Below are 17,292 nucleotides of genomic sequence, written 5' to 3'. Positions count from 1 at the left end.
GTGTCACAGAAACAAGTGTTTCTGATGGGAAAATATGCCTGCAAGAGGCTCGAAAACATCTATTGGCAATGTTTAAGAGAAAATAATGTTAAATACACTCCTTTTGGAGCATTATTTTGAATACAGAACTACATATCGGTGATATTTAATTAATTTCTGTAATTTTTGCACTTGAGATATCTTCTCCAACATATCACTTCTCAGCATAAATGCACATTGTCACCAAGTCAAGAAAGAAATGTGCTATTGACTGGAAAATTATTTCAATGGGAATAGCTTTGGTTAAATGTCAGTTCTTTTCATGCACGTACAGGGTACAGATGCCACCATGTTGCACAAGCTGAACTCTCAGCACAAGCTTAACACCAACTATATTCCTCCGAAGAATAACTACGAAACCCAGTTTGGCATTAACCATTTTGCTGGAATTGTTTACTACGAAACCAAAGGTATGGGGCAGCTTCTAGGGCACTGCAGGGGGTGAGGGGATATTCATGGGCAGACAAGCCACTGCTGTGTTGGAGCAGAGCAGGGTGGTAGTCCACGGTCGTGTCAATGTTTTCCTTTTCTGGCTGCAATGACTTGACCCTCCAGCTGTGCCCATGAGCTGCAGAGTTTGGTGCTGTTTCATTCATGTGTGCCTGTGACAGAATGGCAGTGCTTTGCACCACTGCATCCTCAGTCCAGTCTGAAGATGCACCTCTGTCTTCCTTCTCATGGTCTCTCTCTATCTGCCCACTCATTACTGCCATTACCTCACCAAGAACATCCAGTAATCCAACAACCCAGAAGCTGCTTGCAGCTCACGTGCTGACCATGTTGCACTGTGTCATCTATGTGTTGTCCCATTATTTCTCTAGGTTTCTTGGAGAAAAACAGGGACACGCTGCATGGAGACATCATTCAGCTGGTGCATTCCTCAAAAAACAAATTCATCAAGCAGATCTTCCAAGCAGATGTGGCAATGGTAATGCAGGCGGGAGAAGGTCTTTATTCAGGAGGAGGGGTGTTCCTGGAAAGGGTGGAAGATTTGCAGAGTCATACTGCTCCAATGCTCCTTGGGGTGTTCCAAACCTGTTAGTGAGAGTCAACCATCAGGAAGTGTTAATGCGGTGTCATGGGTGCATCCACATTCATGCCCCCGGTTCACTGCATTTGGTTCATGAAATACTATTTTTTTTGCTATCATGGCCCCTCAGACTTGTGTAGGGATTGGAACAATCAGGTTTGTGATTGTAGAAATCTGAGAGAAAAGTAACTGTGCCTTCCAGTTAGGTCATCCAGATGTGTGTATAATAAAATGAGAGGTAAACTAACAGAGAGTAGGTTTAGATTAGGTGTTAGGAAGTTCTTACCTGTGAGGGTGGTGAGATACTGGTATAGGTTGCCCAGAGAAGCTGTGGATGCCCCATCCCTCAAAGTGTTCAAATGTTCAAGCAGTCTGGCCTACTGGAAGGTGTCCCTGCCTATGGCAGGAGGGTTGGAACTACATGACCTTGAAGGTCCCTTCAAACCCAAACTTTTCCATGAGTCCAAGTAAAAGCCAAATACTTGTCAACCAGAGTAGAACAAAAGGACAATCTTGCTGGTCCTTAAGCACCACAAGAAGACTTGAAGGGAACAGTTGTATTTTACTGTTACAACAGCAGAGAGAGGGAACACCAGTTATGAAAGCTGAACTTCAAAGCTCCTCTTTCCACATCCCAGTTCTCCAGGAGGTTATGTGTCTACTCCACGCTCAGTGTGAGAGAAGACTGTGTGCCGTGAAGTTTCAGAGAAAGGCAGTTACTGCTTTAACCCTTTCCACCCCATTTGAACATTTATTACTGGGATACCAGCTTAAATGCTGAGATTAGTGACCATTTCACTTTAGTAACACAAATGTGTGATATTTTCTTCAAGAAGTTGAACATCTAAATCTCTCCACTCATCCTTGCTCCCAAGATTAAAGTAGAAAGTGTTTTAAAATGTCAGTCTTACAGAATCTGAAAGCCTATACAGATCAGTCACTATGGCCAAATCCCCCAGTCTTTCCCAAGGCAAAAGTCATGGGACTGCAGAGGGTGTGGGAATAACATTTTTCAAAGCAAACACATTTTTTGGCAGTCGGAGTCCCATTTCCAAATGCCAGCCAATGCCACTGATGGACCAAGGGACTTAGGGACTTTCAGGAGTACCAGTTTGTAAGTGCTGAATTCCTTTACTTGCCAAGGGAAAGAAATATTTACATTCCCAAGACATTTCTTTGAGTATGCTACGTGCTGTTTTGCAAGCCTTGTTCATAAACTTCTGCCATTCAGTTTTGCTCTGATGAAATTAATGGTCATTATCCTTTTGACTTCATTTGGAATAAGAGAACATTTATCAATTACTAATTAAGCTACCAATTGGCATGACACTCCTGTTGGGTTCAGAGCTATCCTCAGAAGTGGATACTCCTGTTAAAGTAGAGGCTAACTCCCTTAGCATCAGTGCTGCCGCTTACTTTGCTTTTAATTGCTTATTCCTTGCTGCTTTTTATTTTTGGTGTAAGCTTTGCAGTTGACCTTGGAAGTGATTTCTTTCTTCTTTGGGCAGAGCAGAGATGCACTCTGGGGCATCAATGAAAGGGTTTACACAGTCACACAAGCTTTCTCACAGGGATCCCTACCAAAGCATCTTTAAAATATGCTGGAAGTATATTAATAGCAAAGTTGAGATGTCTGCCTGGATGTTGTCTAGGATCTGAGAACTGAAACCTCTGAAAGCATTGGATCCCCCTTTTTTTTTTTTACCATAAACTGTTTGAGGTTTTTTTATAGTTCCACTAGACATCTTCAGAATCTGTCCCAAGTGGTGGTCTCTGTGCTTTGATACTTTAATGATGCCTGAGTTTCTTTTTGGAATGAGAGATTTTTAGCCTGATGTCATGGAACTGGAAGAAGAGCCAACATTGTGTGCAAGCTCCTCTAGCCGTACACAGTGTCGCTGTGAACCTGGAGAGCACTAATTCCCTGAACACCACCACACAAAAATTCTCAGACAAGCAGGATCCAACATGGGGCTGAGATGCTTCTGCCATTGCTTTCCACCAACGTTCAGTAATGTCTGTAGCCCCTTTATTAGGACACGTGCCCCAAAAGAAGGAGCAAGTGAGCCTGGGTCACAGAAATTGACTGCATGTAGCAAAGCTCTGTGGTGAAGTGTCCTTGGAATGCCTTGGAGCTGTGCATGCCTTCCCCAAGCTTCAGTGAAGCAGTGTGTGGAGGAAATTTCCAGAGACACTCAGGCTTGGACAATCAAATGTAACATCTTCTCCTAAAGAGAGACAAGTGGCTGTTCTGCTAAGGGCTAAATCAAATCCTGAGGCATTTTGCTCAACACTTCCCAAACATTGGTCCTCAGGAGCTTATTGATGAGTTTGTAGGATTTTGTGAGTCAGGTACAAGTAAGTCCACATCTGCTTTACATTCAGTCTTTCAAATGGGGCCCTTATATTCCAGAAACTTGAGAAAGCCACAGCTCAGAGAAATTTGATAACTGAGATTGTATATTTGAATGTTGTAGTAGCTGTTTGGTCCCTGAAAGACCTAATACCTGTACACAATGAAACCTCTGGGGTGAACTGGGCATTTCTGGAGCACATGGGGCTGTAAAGTGTCATTTATTCATGGTCATCACAGAGAGGGTTTATCTGCATGTGTTTGCTGAACAGGAACATTGCTTTGAGTGGTGCCAGGTGAAATTATGGATTAAGTGGGAGTTGTACACTGTTCCTCTGTGGAATCAGCTGGTATGGTCTGGCAGCACTGCTTGTTCAAGGAACAGGTAGAAGGAGCAGTGGAGGACGGAACCCTGTAAAGTGAAAAACAAATGGGAAACTGGGGGGGTGGGGTGGCTTTCCCCTTGGCAAAAGTTTAAATTCTATCAAAAATACCTGATTTGGGGATTAAAATTAGGGAGGAAGGGAGGGATGTCTTTACAGCTTTTTGTGGTTTGTTCCTGACATCTTCCCGACCAGTGTATATTGAGAGCAGAGGTGTGTGAGGTAGAAGAGTGGGAATGGCTGAAATTGGATAGATAGTGAGGTTAAAAAATGTATAAAGTTTGTTTCCAAGAAGCAAGAGCTGAACACTGGCAGTTCCCTCAGAGAAGTGAACATAAAGATGAAGTAGAAAATCCAGGAGAGGGTTATACAAAAATCTAAGAATTAATGCATTTTGTTCATGAGATATATAAGCAGCTGGACTTCCAAGACTAAAAATGTCAGGCTCCCATTTCAGTTATTCCTTCTTTTCACTATTTGCTCTTCTCTGTCTCTGTTTTGTGTTTTGTTTTGTTTTTTTTTACCTGTGCTTCGTGTAGTTTCTCTGTGGCTATGCATCCAGCACATTTGGCCAGTCGCCCACACCCACACCAAAGGTAAACTGAATACATGAGTTCCTCTTTTGTATACTCACCTCTCCTTGGCAAGGATTGTGCTTTACTCCTGTTGGTTTATTCCTCTTCCTGCACTATCTATAGAGGATCCATTTCAAGTGACCAGTGTGTTGGAGAGCATTTTTTACAGCTTGTTGAATTGGTACAGGTGTACGACTGTGTCACTTAATTCTAGGACTCAACTCAGAAAAACTTTGTAATGATGGGGATTTGATCAGAACCAGGCTCAGCCAAGGTTTTGAGGATTTTTTCCTCATAGTTTAATCATTCTAAATAACTTCAGGTGGATCATCTGTGATTTGGCTGTTGTTTACCATGGTGCCACCATTGGCTTCAGTGGGACATTATTCCTCCGAACAACTGCAAATCTCACCCTGTGTTACATGTTTTTGCGGCAAGACAGCCCACATGCAAAGAGAGACCCCTGGACTGCATTTCTGCGTTGTTTGGAAATGCTATTATTTTTGGAGGTGGAGAGTTAGTTCTTGTTCAGGGGGGACCTCAGATCCAAGCCTTCAAAGACAAGATAATATGAAATTTTGTCATGATCATCAAAACAGCCTTTTGGCACCTCTTTTAGGTATTTTCTGTTGCGTCTCATCTGCTGACTGGTTCTGATAACTTCCCAAACCTTGCTTACTAGTTATTTGGCCATAAGATAGCATATTGTGTGCTAAAGATTTTATGATATAAGCTTTGTGACTCTGCTCACATTTCCACAGCCCCTTGATAACCAGAGGATTAGCTTGCTTTTCAAAATTCAGTTCTTTGCATGGGGCTGAATTTCATCCCTTTTTACTTCTGCAGTATCTTGGATGTTTGGATTTGGAATTCCAATGAGGAGGATCTGACCCAAAATGACTGAAAGCCATTAATTCCAGAGGTGGACTCCTTCCCCTCTGTATCATGGTGAAAATTGTTTCAATTGGAACTTATCACTGGGCCTTGCTCTAGAGTTGTAGTAAAAATAATAGTCTTTCCTGAATTAGGATATGAGAGAGCTGGAGAGGCCCTTGAGTGATTGGACAAGGGGAATGGCTTTAAACTGAAAATGTTTACTTGAGGTATTAGGAAGACTTTCTTTCCTGTGAAGATGGTGAGGCACTGGCACAGGTTGCCCAGAGAGGCTGTGGATGCCCCATCCCTGGAAGTGTTCAAAGCCAGGTTGGATGGGGCTCTGATCAGCCTGGTCTAGTGGAAGAAATCCCTGCCCATGGTACTAGGGTTGGAACTAAATGAACTTTAAGATCCCTTCCAACCCAAACCATTAATAATTCAGTGATTCTATGATGGGATTAAATCCAGGAGACAAATGTGCAAAACCTGTCAGAAATTTTTAGACCAGTTTTTTCCTCTGAAGATGTCAACAGGTAATACAGGGAAATGGGAGTTTTGTTGTTGTCATAGTTGATCTTACAACTACACTTTGTATTTTTTCGGTTTTCTAATGAATAATAATTGTTCATATTTGTTAGATACTGAGGTAAAGGTGGAACAGCCAAGACAAAAACGATTTTTCATGTATATATATATATATATATATATATATGCATCTCAATAAGCTTGTAGTTCAAAATAGTGATACTTGGCACTGTTATACAGCCCATGTCACCATTGCGTTGGAAGGCACTTTCCAGACTGCACAGCCTTTAGGAGAAAGACTCTCTTTACTACATGATGCTCCAGAATGAGGTGGCCTCAGCTTTCAGTGGTCACCTGAAGGTCACCCCAGTGACATTTCAAATAAAATATAACAAAGAAAAAGCATCATTTTGCCCAGAAACTGCATGTCACATTGGCATGGCTCAATTTAGCGACCATATAATCCTAAAGAGATGGGAGGATGGTCCTTTGTCCAGAACCTTTCCCCAGAGTGCTGCTGGTGGTACATGCCTTGCCCTCCTTCCCTAGGTCTCCTCAAGTATTACATCTTTCTGCATTTCCACTGAAGCAAGCTGCCATCTCCTGATGTGTTTCTGCTGCACCAGCAGCCTTGTCATTCAAGGAGGAGAAGGTGCAAAGAGACAGAAGGAATAACCTCTACCATTTCTGGCTCAGTGACATTTCTCCTTGTAGTTGCCTTTCTCCTTGCCTTTTGTCTTGGTGTTACTGCAAACAGCCATGTATGTGTTTGCACTTCCAAAGTTCAGACTGGCTTGAAATGGCAGAAAGAGGTGGAATTGAAGCATGTCTGGATGTCATGCTGGTCTGCACATCATTTAAACTCTCTTCTGCATGCTCCTTTTCTGTAAATTACCTATTTCTCTTCTTTTTCTTGTTTTACTTTTCTGGTTTTGAGTATTTTCCTCCTTTGATGTTGAGTACAGGCTGAGTGCTGCAGTCTGGGGTACAGCACCTGTGAATCCAGCTCATCTTTCCCCATTTAACCCAGGTCTCATCCTCCCTTCTCCTGGGCTTCGTATGAACACAAGTGAAGAGAGTCTGAGTCCCAAAGATGTTACAGTCTCAGAGTTTGAAAGCTAGGAAGTGTCTAGCCAGGGAAAAGCAGAATGTATCAGCCCTTTCTCCATCAAGCTGTGGGGACTGGGCCTGGTTTTAGCTTAAAAAATGCTTCTCCTCTGCAGTAAATCCTGTATTTTCAGTGCCAGGCTATGTTGAGAGGCTGCTCCATTCCTTTTTTTTTTTTTTAAGTCATTTTGTTGAAGGGTTATTTTGTTGAAGTAAGGGAAGAGGTGTGATTCTCTCCAAGCTGGTGTTGAGGTGAGGCAGAAGGAACCACAATTACTTGAGTGGTGTCACTCATCCCTGAAGGATGAAGCTGATGCAAAACACTTGTCAGGTTATTTATTGTATGTCTGAGAGCCTGAAAAGTGCCCATAGGGGTGGTGCCCACCATTGAGAGGGGTCTGTGCACAAATGTCAGACCCTGAAATGTCATCCCTGAATGGGATGATGTGGTCTTGACAGGGGGAGCCCAGACTGCTCTGACTATTTGGACAGGAAGACAAGCTGCTCTCTGGTCACTGTCCCTTCCTTCCAACCCCTCCCAGCAAAAAGCCCTCAGATGTAAGGATGGAGATGGCACCGCTGCTTTTTGCCAGATCTGGATGCATGCAGGAAAGAAATGCAAGGCACCAGCAAGCTGGAGAGGCATTTCTTGCTGTCTGGGAGCAAACCACTCGTGCATTCCCTTGTAGACCCTTGTACAAAGTTTTGCTCCCTTCCTAACATCACGGCTTAAAAATGATCTCTCCCAGCCAAGCCCAAACTGACTAAAATTTGGCTAACATGCAGTTGTTTCAGACTGCCAGCCCTGCTCCTGCATCTGTTGCTGCTTCCAACCCCTGTGGCTATCCTTCCCCACCTCACGGAGGTGACCTCGTGTGCTTAATTAGCAATGTGATGAGAAAACATTCATCAAAGCCTTTCAAATCAGGATTCTTGCTGAAACAGCCTTTTCCTCAGAAAATCTGCAACAAAATATGAGCATCAGACTCTCCAGTGCTCTGCAGGTAGCAGCTGTATCCATTAATTACCCCAGATTTGTTAACAGTCTGTCCTTCCGGGGAGGATTTTGCTGGGAGAGATCACTGGTAGCCCCCCATGCTGTTCTTGGCAAGCAGGCCAGGTTTTTGTGGTGTTTGCATGAGCTGAGTTTTCTCTTGTTGGAATTCCATGACGACTTTGTGCTTTTGTTGATTGGGTTTGTCTCAACATCGCATCCAACCTGAGCTGTGTAAACTCCCTGTTTGTGGCAAAGGGGTTGGACTAGAGGGAATTTGTAATCCCTTCTGATCCAAACTATTCTGTGATTCTATGGAATTCCTCAGTTTTGGGAGGCGGGAATGTTAAAGGTTATTAGTGATATGTAGTGAAGCACATGTAAAAAATTTAGCAAAAGTAGAAATAAACACAGTAACAGAAATGTGCAGATGAACACTGTAAAACATGGCAGCAAGGCCAGTACAGATGAGGATTTTGTGACTCCACGTGTGGCTTGACCACCTGCAAATAAGAGGATATTTGAAAGAAAAAATGCATTAAAATCCTGCTGGAATTCTCCCTTTGGGAATTCTCTAGCCATCAGGTCATGTCACAGGTCATGTTACATGCTCAGCCTCTCTTTAGTTAAGAGGGAGTTACTTCCTGGTGCCCAACTCTTCTTCCAGCCCTCCAGCATTACCTGCTGCCCCACAAAGTCTCCCTGAGCACCAGATCCCACTAGACACACAGCACCACTGTGACTGATGTGAAATGAGCTCAGGTAATAGTGTCTGGCACATGAAATGAGCTAGGGAGTTGATTTGGAGGTGGTTTAACAAGGTTTTCCCAGAGCAGGAAGAAGGGACTATTAAGGGAATCATACAGTCTCATTTAGAAACACTTGCCCCAAAATAGAGAGTGGATTATTAATCTGACCAGGAAAGCTGAACCAAGAAAAATACTCCAAATCTTCCTGATCTCGCTAAATACTCACCTCATTTAGTCTAGTTAATATTCTTCTCCAAAAGCAACTCAAATCTGTGGTAGTACAGGCTGAGGAATCTCAGCAGAAGTTTCTGGAACTGCTGCAGAGTCACCCTGCAACAAGCATTCTCCTGGGTTATTTTTTACCCTAAATGAGTCTCTGGTTCTTGTTCCAGGGAGCAGGAGGAGCCCTGCCTGACACAAGGAACCATGACAGAGGATTTGGCATGCCCATGCTGCAATGCATGGGGACAGGGAAGCCCACACTGCTCCTGAGAGCATCCCTGGGCGGGTGCACTGCCCCAAGCTGTAATACAGAGAATTTTGACGGTCCAGAAGACCCTGTTTGCTCCTATGGGCAGATCTGCCTCATGGCTCTGCACAGGGAAGATGGCTTTACAGTCACACAGGGAGGTCCAAGCAGGAGAAATTAAATCATGGCACTTTTCCTGCCTGCATGGAGCCATATGGAGTAGGCTGCCGTAGCCCAGCCATTGCAAGTTCACAGGCTCTGCCCTTCCCCTCTTCTGCCACAACTTTCAGCCACCTCTGGCCCCACTCCCCCTCCAGCCCTGGCTGTTGCAGGAGGTTCCTGGGGACGCGGCCAGAGGGGAAAGTCGGTGTTATCCTTTCATTTCCTGAGTGCGCTGCTGTGCTGCGGTTTTGCAGGGAGCGGAGACGAGGAAGCGCTCACCGACGCTCAGCAGCCAGTTCAAGCGCTCCCTGGAGCTGTTGATGAGGACTCTCAGCGTGTGCCAGCCCTTTTTTGTCCGCTGCATCAAGCCCAATGAGTACAAGAAGCCCATGGTAAGTCCTGCTTTTCTCTCCTGGTTGCTTTTTGTATGGGACTGCCTGTGGGGTCATTCTGCTCTGGAGCTACTGGCAAAACTCCTTTGGGCATCAGTGGAGACAGGGTTGAGCCTGCATGCTTGGAAAAGCAACCCACAGCCTGCTGTGCAAGCAACAGAGTCACTGAAGGGTTGGAAAAATCAGGCACTTGCTTTCCAGTCCTACAGCACCCCAAAACTTTTTGCAGGGCATAGCTCCTGACCCTGCCTTTCTTCTCAAGGATGATCTCAAGGAATTCACCCTGCAGCCCCTTATCCTATAGGAAATTCCTCTCCATTTCCATAGGGGGTAGGCTCCTTCCTGCCAGAGACTTCAGCTGAGCCATAGGTTTAGTTCTGTGGCAGAGTTCAGTGCTTTCTAAAAGTCATCTTCCCGTGCGCGTTTTCTTAAAAATCTTTGCTCATAATGGATCTCCCTTATTTTAAATCCTGTTTGGTCATTTCCACTACCTATTTTTTTTTCTTCACCAATTCCAAAAGCATGGTTCTAAAAGCAGAGGAAGAAAGAGGCAAAATAGCACAGAGGGAATGTAAGAGGAGTTATCTTGCTCCAGTTCACAGTGATTTGCTTCAAAAGCAATGAACATTATGGGAGTAAACTTTTGGGAGCCAATAAGAAGGAAGGAGAGGGCTCTCAACCCCCCTGACCACAAACTGCTCATGGAAGGGATCTCAGAGTTTTGCAGCAGAAGGCAGGTGATAAGGTGGGTGCTGCACGCCCTGATCCCACTCCCCACACCTTGCAGGATCAGACACTGATGCTGTGAGCAATCCTGTTTCCTGCTCACCAAACTTAATTGTGGTACTGCTTGGAAAGGAAGAGCTTTATTTAATAAATAATCTAACCAGGGCTGGAGCTTCATCTAAAGTCGGTGTCTGTTAGCAAAGCTCAGCTGAGTGCAAAAAAGCATAAAATCCTGAATTTCAGGGCTGTTATCTACAAGCAGTGTTTGTTTGAAACTTATTTTTGCTGTTCAGAGAACCTAATAGGATGTAGAGCAAAAGGTCTGGTGGGTCTCTCAGACCATTTTACTGTGCTCTTATCCTAGTTTTGGCGAGAGTAAAAACCTGTTAATGGAATATTTTGGGTAAATATTTAACAATATGTCTGATGTGTGATTATCATCTGAGCAGAGATTAGAACAAGACCTTCTTTTTGGACATAGGCGATGTTGAGAAATAGGTGTACGTCCTGAACTGATGTTAGCAAATTATTTTATATGCCCTGATTATGAACTGTTTTTACACCTAGGTGTCTGGAATTCAGTCTGGTATTTTGACTTCTGCATAGGAAGTCTGTATTTCATCAGGTCTTAAAAGTACTAAGCCAGAAGTCTCTGTTCAATCCATTTGTCTACAAAACTTTCAGTGGGACAGGAAAACAGTTTCAAGTTTGAAAGAATCAGACAAAGAGAAATTAATCTCCCCATGAAACAAATAAGTGGGTGAGCTTACACTAAATCAGAGACTGCAGTGTGACATGAAATGTGATTTCTTGCTAAATTTAATTTTGGCCTTGGCTTAATAAACCAAAGGAAAAGGAATCCCAGATAAAGACACACAGAGCTGTGCAGGGTGACTGCAAAAGAGAACATTGTCTGTCCCTGCCTTTGAAGGAAAATGTACTGATAGTGATAGGAAATGGCATAGCGGAAGTGAAAGGTCAGTGGAAAGTCCTGGCTGTTTGTTACTTTATGTTATTCTAAAACTTTTACTTCCTTCTGAAATGTGCTTTAGCGGGGGGAAAAATTGTTTGTATCGCGATGCTGGCTGAAGTTCTCTGGGTCTGTATATCATCCCATGTTCCTGCTTCTGAGTATTGTTCTGGTTAGTCGAAGAAAAAGGCGTGGCATGAATTAGATAACAAAACCATGCAAAGAAAATCAAAAATGTCTCCGGCAATCTGTGCCTCATCAGGCCCATGTGGAGGAGAGCATGGTTGCCCATAAGTGCAATGAACTAGCCCTGAAAGATTTGTACTCAAACCCCTGGTGATTTGATTTGGTGTTCTGTAACCTCCCCAGCTGTTTGATCGGGAGCTGTGCGTCCGTCAGCTGAGGTACTCCGGGATGATGGAGACCATCCGCATCCGCCGGGCTGGGTACCCCATCCGCTACACCTTCGTGGAGTTCGTGGACCGCTACCGGGTGCTCATGCCGGGGGTGAAGCCAGCCTACAAGCAGGTGAGAATCCTCCTTCACAGGTGGTGAGTGCTCTCTGCTGGGCAATATCTCTCCAGAGATATTTATGGGGTGTGCCTCCTCTCCAAAATCAATTGTGCAGCATTTGATCCCCAGGTGTCACAGTGGTGCTCTGGGCTTTCCAAGTGAAGAAGCATGGTTACAGGGTTGGCAGGGACAGGTACCGTATTCAGGCTGTCTGTCTCACTCATCTTAAACAAAGTGACAGTAAAGCCATAAAAACCTCATTAGCAGAAAAGTGCAGGATTTGGGACCAGAAAAGGTTTATACTGAGCCTGGGAGGAGCAATGGATGAGTCTGGTCCTGGTGAATCCCAACTCCTTTTCTGTCAGGGTGACCTGCGTGGGACATGCCAGCGCATTGCTGAAGCAGTGCTGGGGAAGGATGATGACTGGCAGATTGGCAAGACAAAGATATTTCTAAAGGTGGGTGGTTCTCCACATTCCCTCTTGGGATCCATCTTGGATCCTTGCCTCTGGACGTGTCTCCTACCATTTCCTTTCCATCACAAGACATGCCCCTTTTCCATGGTCTCTGGGCTGGCGTGTCAGTGGGTAGAGCCTGGCTTAAGGCAGAACATTTGGGGCCGGTTTAGGAGCTGCAGGTAGGAGGAAGTCCTGACATGGTGCCAGCTCTGATGCATTCACAAATCCATACTGACACAAAAGCCGTCACATCCAGTGCACAGCCTTTTCCCTCCTGGGCTGAGTGGTTCAGCTTCCTCTCCTGACTTCACCCAAAAAGCACAGCAGCAGGAGGGATGCCCATGCAGAGCCCTGCAGAGAGAGGAATATGAGCACAACAGGCTCATTTTGCTTTCTGCACATCCTTGTGCAACTCGAGATGTGCCTACAGTCTCCTTTTCTGCATCAGTCCAGCTGATACAGAACAGTCTAACACTGCAGGTCCCCTGCAGCCCCTTACACACTCATCTTTCCTTACAAACCCATTCCTCTGCTGTTCTTGGAAGGTGAGGCTTCTCTTGAGCAAAAATCACAGTGATAAACTGTGATTGCTTACATCTAAATTCACCCCCAAATCCCACTGCCAGCACAAACACCCCCATCTCTTCCCCAGAACTTGTTGGCAATAGTTGCTCTTTCCAGAGCCTGTTATCAAGATTTCACAGCTGTCAGGGCAGGAAACAGAGAAATTGGGAGGCCCTGAGGGGCCATGGGAGGTCGAGCAAAGCAGGAAACATGTGGAACTGCCTCTGCTGCACGCAGTGCGGCATGGCTCAGCTTGTCACAACTGGGAAAGAAAGCTGCATCACACACAACATGGGAGGAATCAGAATAAAGCTTGGATTGGTGCATCTGAAAGCCTCAGGGCAAAGGAAATTCAGTGTTTTGAGGAGCTTTTTTTTCCTCAGGTTAGGGAAGCATTGCAGTCCTGGCTGGAAGAAGTGATGGGACCCAACACCAGGTAGCCTGGAGTTTGTTTGCAAACCTCTCCAGTGCTCCTAGGAGCTGCTCCTATGGCTGAAAGCACTAGGAAGGAGCTCTGCAGGGAAGGACAGTGTAATTAAACTGTTTTCAGACTGTGAAGTATTGCATTTGCAGCTTCTGGATGACCTGGTTTATTTGGGAATGAAGACTATAGATCACTAGGGTTTGTGTTAGGACTTCCCCAGTGAGCAGGTGGGATAATACTTGGTATGTAAAATGACCCCAGAGTTTATTTTGGACAGCTGTCCTGGGGAAGGGTCTTTTACCACCCACTCTGACCACATATCAGGCAGAGGGAGAACCTGAGTCATTGATGTTGTGTTGCTTCCTCCCACAGGACCACCACGACATGCTGCTGGAGATTGAGAGAGACAAGGCCATCACGGACAAAGTCATCCTCATCCAGAAGGTGGTCCGTGGGTATAAAGACAGGTAGGTATGAGCCCCATGGCCAAATGGGAGGTGGGCTATGTGGAATGCTTCATCCAACAAGTGGATCCTGGAGGCTGCACCACTTCTTTGGTGCCCAGATGACCAGAGGGGACCCCTGATGTGTTGGCACTCAGGTGCAGCAAGTACTGGAGGAAAACAGTAGAGGAAACAAGAGGATAACTGTGTTATCTGCCTCAAACCTGCACAGAATAGGACCTTCTGTCCCTGTTCAGGGATGTGGTGTTTGCTATGACAGTGCAGCAGTGGGCTCTGAACCAGCTGAAGGCCATTCTGAGGCCATGATCTCCAATCTGTGGAGATCCCCACAAGACTGCAGAGGGAACACTGGGTCACTACTGCTACTAAAGTTGCTCTCCCCAAAGCCCAAGGGGTTCAGAACTCTTCCCTTTGCAACCCAGTTTCGAGACATGGGAAGAGGACAGGTAGCTCATGGCACCATTGTGGATGAAGAGGGGGAGCCACAGCCAAGGACAAGCTTCACCTATGAAGGAGGGACAGTTCTTGGGGTTTTATGTTCTTTGATTGTCCAAGCCGCAGCTGTGGCTCAGGTTGTGCTTTGCAGAAAGGGCACGTGCTAAATAACTCATCTTTCACACACTGATCGTAGTGATACAAGACCCCCAAGGCCTCCCAACACAATTGTCTCCATGTTGTCTGGAGGTAGGATCAGATCAGGCTGAGAAGGACTGGAGGAGCAGATAGGGATAGCAGCGTGTTGTTGGTGAGGTTGTTGGTGAGGGTCATTTGGATTCAATCCATTTTTAGGTGCTAGAATGAAATGGGAAGGACACAAGGGGAAGAGGTTTTAGATGTGAGAAGATGATGCTAGGCTGGGATTCCTATCATCTCCTGTTCTTCCCATTCCCAAAATGCGGCATAATCTCCCTGCAGAGACCTCTCAGAGAGAATGCCTACAGATGTTTTTATGAAAGCAAGGAAAGATGGGGAAGGAGACATTTTCAAGCCAAAAATGCGGTGGTTATTCCACCTGGACCCTCAGATTCAAATCTCCAAGAAATAAGGCCCAGGAGATGATGATAACTTGTGGCCAAACCACAGAGGCAAATGATTGGAATGCTTTTGCAGGTCCAATTTCCTGAAAGTGAGAAATTCAGTCCTGATGATTCAGAGATACTGGCGTGGACATAACTGCAGGAAGAACTATGGTGCTGTAAGTACAGGGGTGCTTCCTCACACCTCTGCCTTCCCACCTCTCTAAACTGGGACATACATAAGGGTTTCCTGGTTCAAAATGTCCCATTGAATGTTGGAAGTGGTGAGGTTGGCTTTTATCAATTGGAGTGATGAATGGAAGTTTGCTCTTTTACTTTGTCATCTCATTGAAGAGACCTCCTTCTAGCTGTCCTCACGCCCGTGACTTATATGTCCATTGCACCAGCTGGTCATTTGGGGTTTTGTAAGTCTTCCCCTAGTTTCCAGATGAGTGAAAACTCAAGAGCAGCTTCCTCTAAAAAATGTACTCCATCTCCATGTGGGACCATATTTGGGCTTCTCACCCTCCCAGTCCATAGTCCTGTTCTCTCCCTGTTCCAACTGGTTTTGACCCAACAGCAGGGTCTTTTGGAAAGTGTGTTAAGGTCTAAAGTATCTCAATATAATCTTTCAAGCCTGCAACTTGATAGAAATAGCCACTTCCAGGCTGGCTAGGATGCTGCCTCCTGCCATCAAACAGCACCTTGACTGTCAGGCAGGGGTTTTGCAGGGTGCTGGACCTCTGTAGGAGCCACCCTCATGGCTTGTGGCTACCTTGGGCCACAACCAGACATCCTGAGGCCTCCCAAAGACTCAGTGGGGATGAAATTGTGTTTGTCCTTCCTGGGCTTTGAATCAATGCAGCAGCCAGATGGCTTCATTTCTGCACCCTCTTGGAGAACCTCCCTCCAGAAGGTTTGCTGTCGTGGGGACTGATTTCAGTGGCCCTTATTTACAGCCGTGCAAGCAGGAGATTAGCAGTGGAAATCTGCTTAGGGTGGGTGAGCCCCTGGCTGGCGGGGCGGTCTCATCCTGCTCCCTCTGGCAGATGCGGATTGGCTTCCTGAGGCTGCAGGCCCTGTACCGATCCCGCAAGCTCCACAAGCAGTACCACATGGCTCGCCGGCGCATCATCGAGTTCCAGGCACGGTGCCGGGGCTACCTGGTCCGCAGGGCTTTCCGGCACCGCCTCTGGGCCGTCCTCACCGTGCAGGCCTACGCCCGCGGCATGATCGCCCGAAGGCTCTACAAGCGCCTCCGGGGGGAGGTAAGTACCATGGAGGAGAAACGGAGATGGGGAGAGGGGAGAAATACATGCTTCTGCGTTGTGTGCTCTTGGGATCCAATTTTAAAGGGGAAAAAAAATTTCCAAAAATAATTAGATGCCTATTCAGAAAGGCTCTTCTGTTTATTCCCACAGTATTATCGACGCCTGGAAGCAGAGAAACTTCGGCTGGCAGAAGAGGAACGACTTCGAAAGGAGATGAGTGCCAAGAAAGCCAAAGAAGAAGCAGAAAAGAAACACCAAGTACATGGGGACTGATCTCTTTGTGGGGTTCTGTCTGTTCTCCAGGAACTAGTTTTGCTTCTTTGAGAGGCAATGACAAAAATATCTAAGGGCTTTCTGCCCTGCTTGAGTGGTTTGTATTTAATTCACCAAAGTACTCTGTGCTCTATTAGTTTGAGTCTGCTCCAGAATTTCTGATTTGCTGCCCAGGAATGCCAGAGATTATAGTTATTATTCACTTTTGCTATTGTATAAAGGGGGAACTGGGACACTGTGTGTGTGGACATGCGGGGCTGTTGTATAAAAGAAAAAAATTAGGTCAGTGAGAGTTTCTGTGCATGGACCAGCACCCCTAAACAGGCACTAAGGAATGGGGAAAATGCATTGCTTTGTCCTTCTGCAGTTGGGAAACTGAGACATGGACATGTCACTGATTTGCTCCAAGTCATGATACGGATAGAGTGCCCTAAGCACCAGGCAGCCTGCCTTCTTAAATCCATGCCCTGTGGAATTTACTGCCAGCTCTTTGGAAGGAGCAGTTCAGTCATTGCACTTCTCCTTTTGCAGGTGCGCCTGGCCCAGCTGGCACGGGAAGATGCAGAGAGAGAAGTAAAGGAGAAAGAGGAAGCACGTCGGAAGAAAGAGCTCTTAGAAAAAATGGAGAGAGCTCGCAATGAGCCAGTGAATGACTCAGAAATGGTGGACAAAATGTTTGGATTCCTGGGGACAACCTCCTCCCTTCCTGGCCAGGAGGGACAGGCACCCAATGGCTTCGAGGTACTAGAGATGTACAGGAGCCTAGCTATCACATGACAGGCATTAGCAAAACATTAATAGATCAAGAAAGAGTACAGTAATAAAAAACTGGGTCTCTGAAGGCTTCCTTCAAGGTCAGGCTCTCTTGTGTGGCCCCAGAGGGTTATTGTGCTGTGGCTAGAGATGGGCAGGCATCCTGGCATCTTTCCCTGGGACTACCAAATAGAGGAGAGCACTAT

At 45.8% G+C, this 17,292-nt stretch overlaps 1 protein-coding gene across 1 annotated transcript in view; it reads left to right on the top strand.

Annotated features, from left to right (window-relative positions):
- The window catches only part of MYO7A (myosin VIIA), a 99,383-nt gene that overhangs the window by 55,513 nt on the left and 26,578 nt on the right, over positions 1-17,292 (top strand). The window contains exons 15-25 of the mRNA XM_036389421.1: positions 314-449; positions 861-967; positions 4,345-4,401; positions 9,517-9,654; positions 11,720-11,878; positions 12,229-12,321; positions 13,682-13,776; positions 14,884-14,968; positions 15,839-16,057; positions 16,211-16,318; positions 16,865-17,074. Of these exons, the coding sequence (XP_036245314.1) occupies positions 314-449; positions 861-967; positions 4,345-4,401; positions 9,517-9,654; positions 11,720-11,878; positions 12,229-12,321; positions 13,682-13,776; positions 14,884-14,968; positions 15,839-16,057; positions 16,211-16,318; positions 16,865-17,074 (1,407 nt within the window). The remainder of the gene's footprint in view (positions 1-313; positions 450-860; positions 968-4,344; positions 4,402-9,516; positions 9,655-11,719; positions 11,879-12,228; positions 12,322-13,681; positions 13,777-14,883; positions 14,969-15,838; positions 16,058-16,210; positions 16,319-16,864; positions 17,075-17,292) is intronic.

The sequence above is a fragment of the Molothrus ater genome, chromosome 2, assembly GCF_012460135.2.
Source record: "Molothrus ater isolate BHLD 08-10-18 breed brown headed cowbird chromosome 2, BPBGC_Mater_1.1, whole genome shotgun sequence".
NCBI lineage: Eukaryota > Metazoa > Chordata > Aves > Passeriformes > Icteridae > Molothrus > Molothrus ater.
Note: the sequence above shows the minus strand (reverse complement) of the source record. Positions and strands in the feature narration are given on the sequence as shown.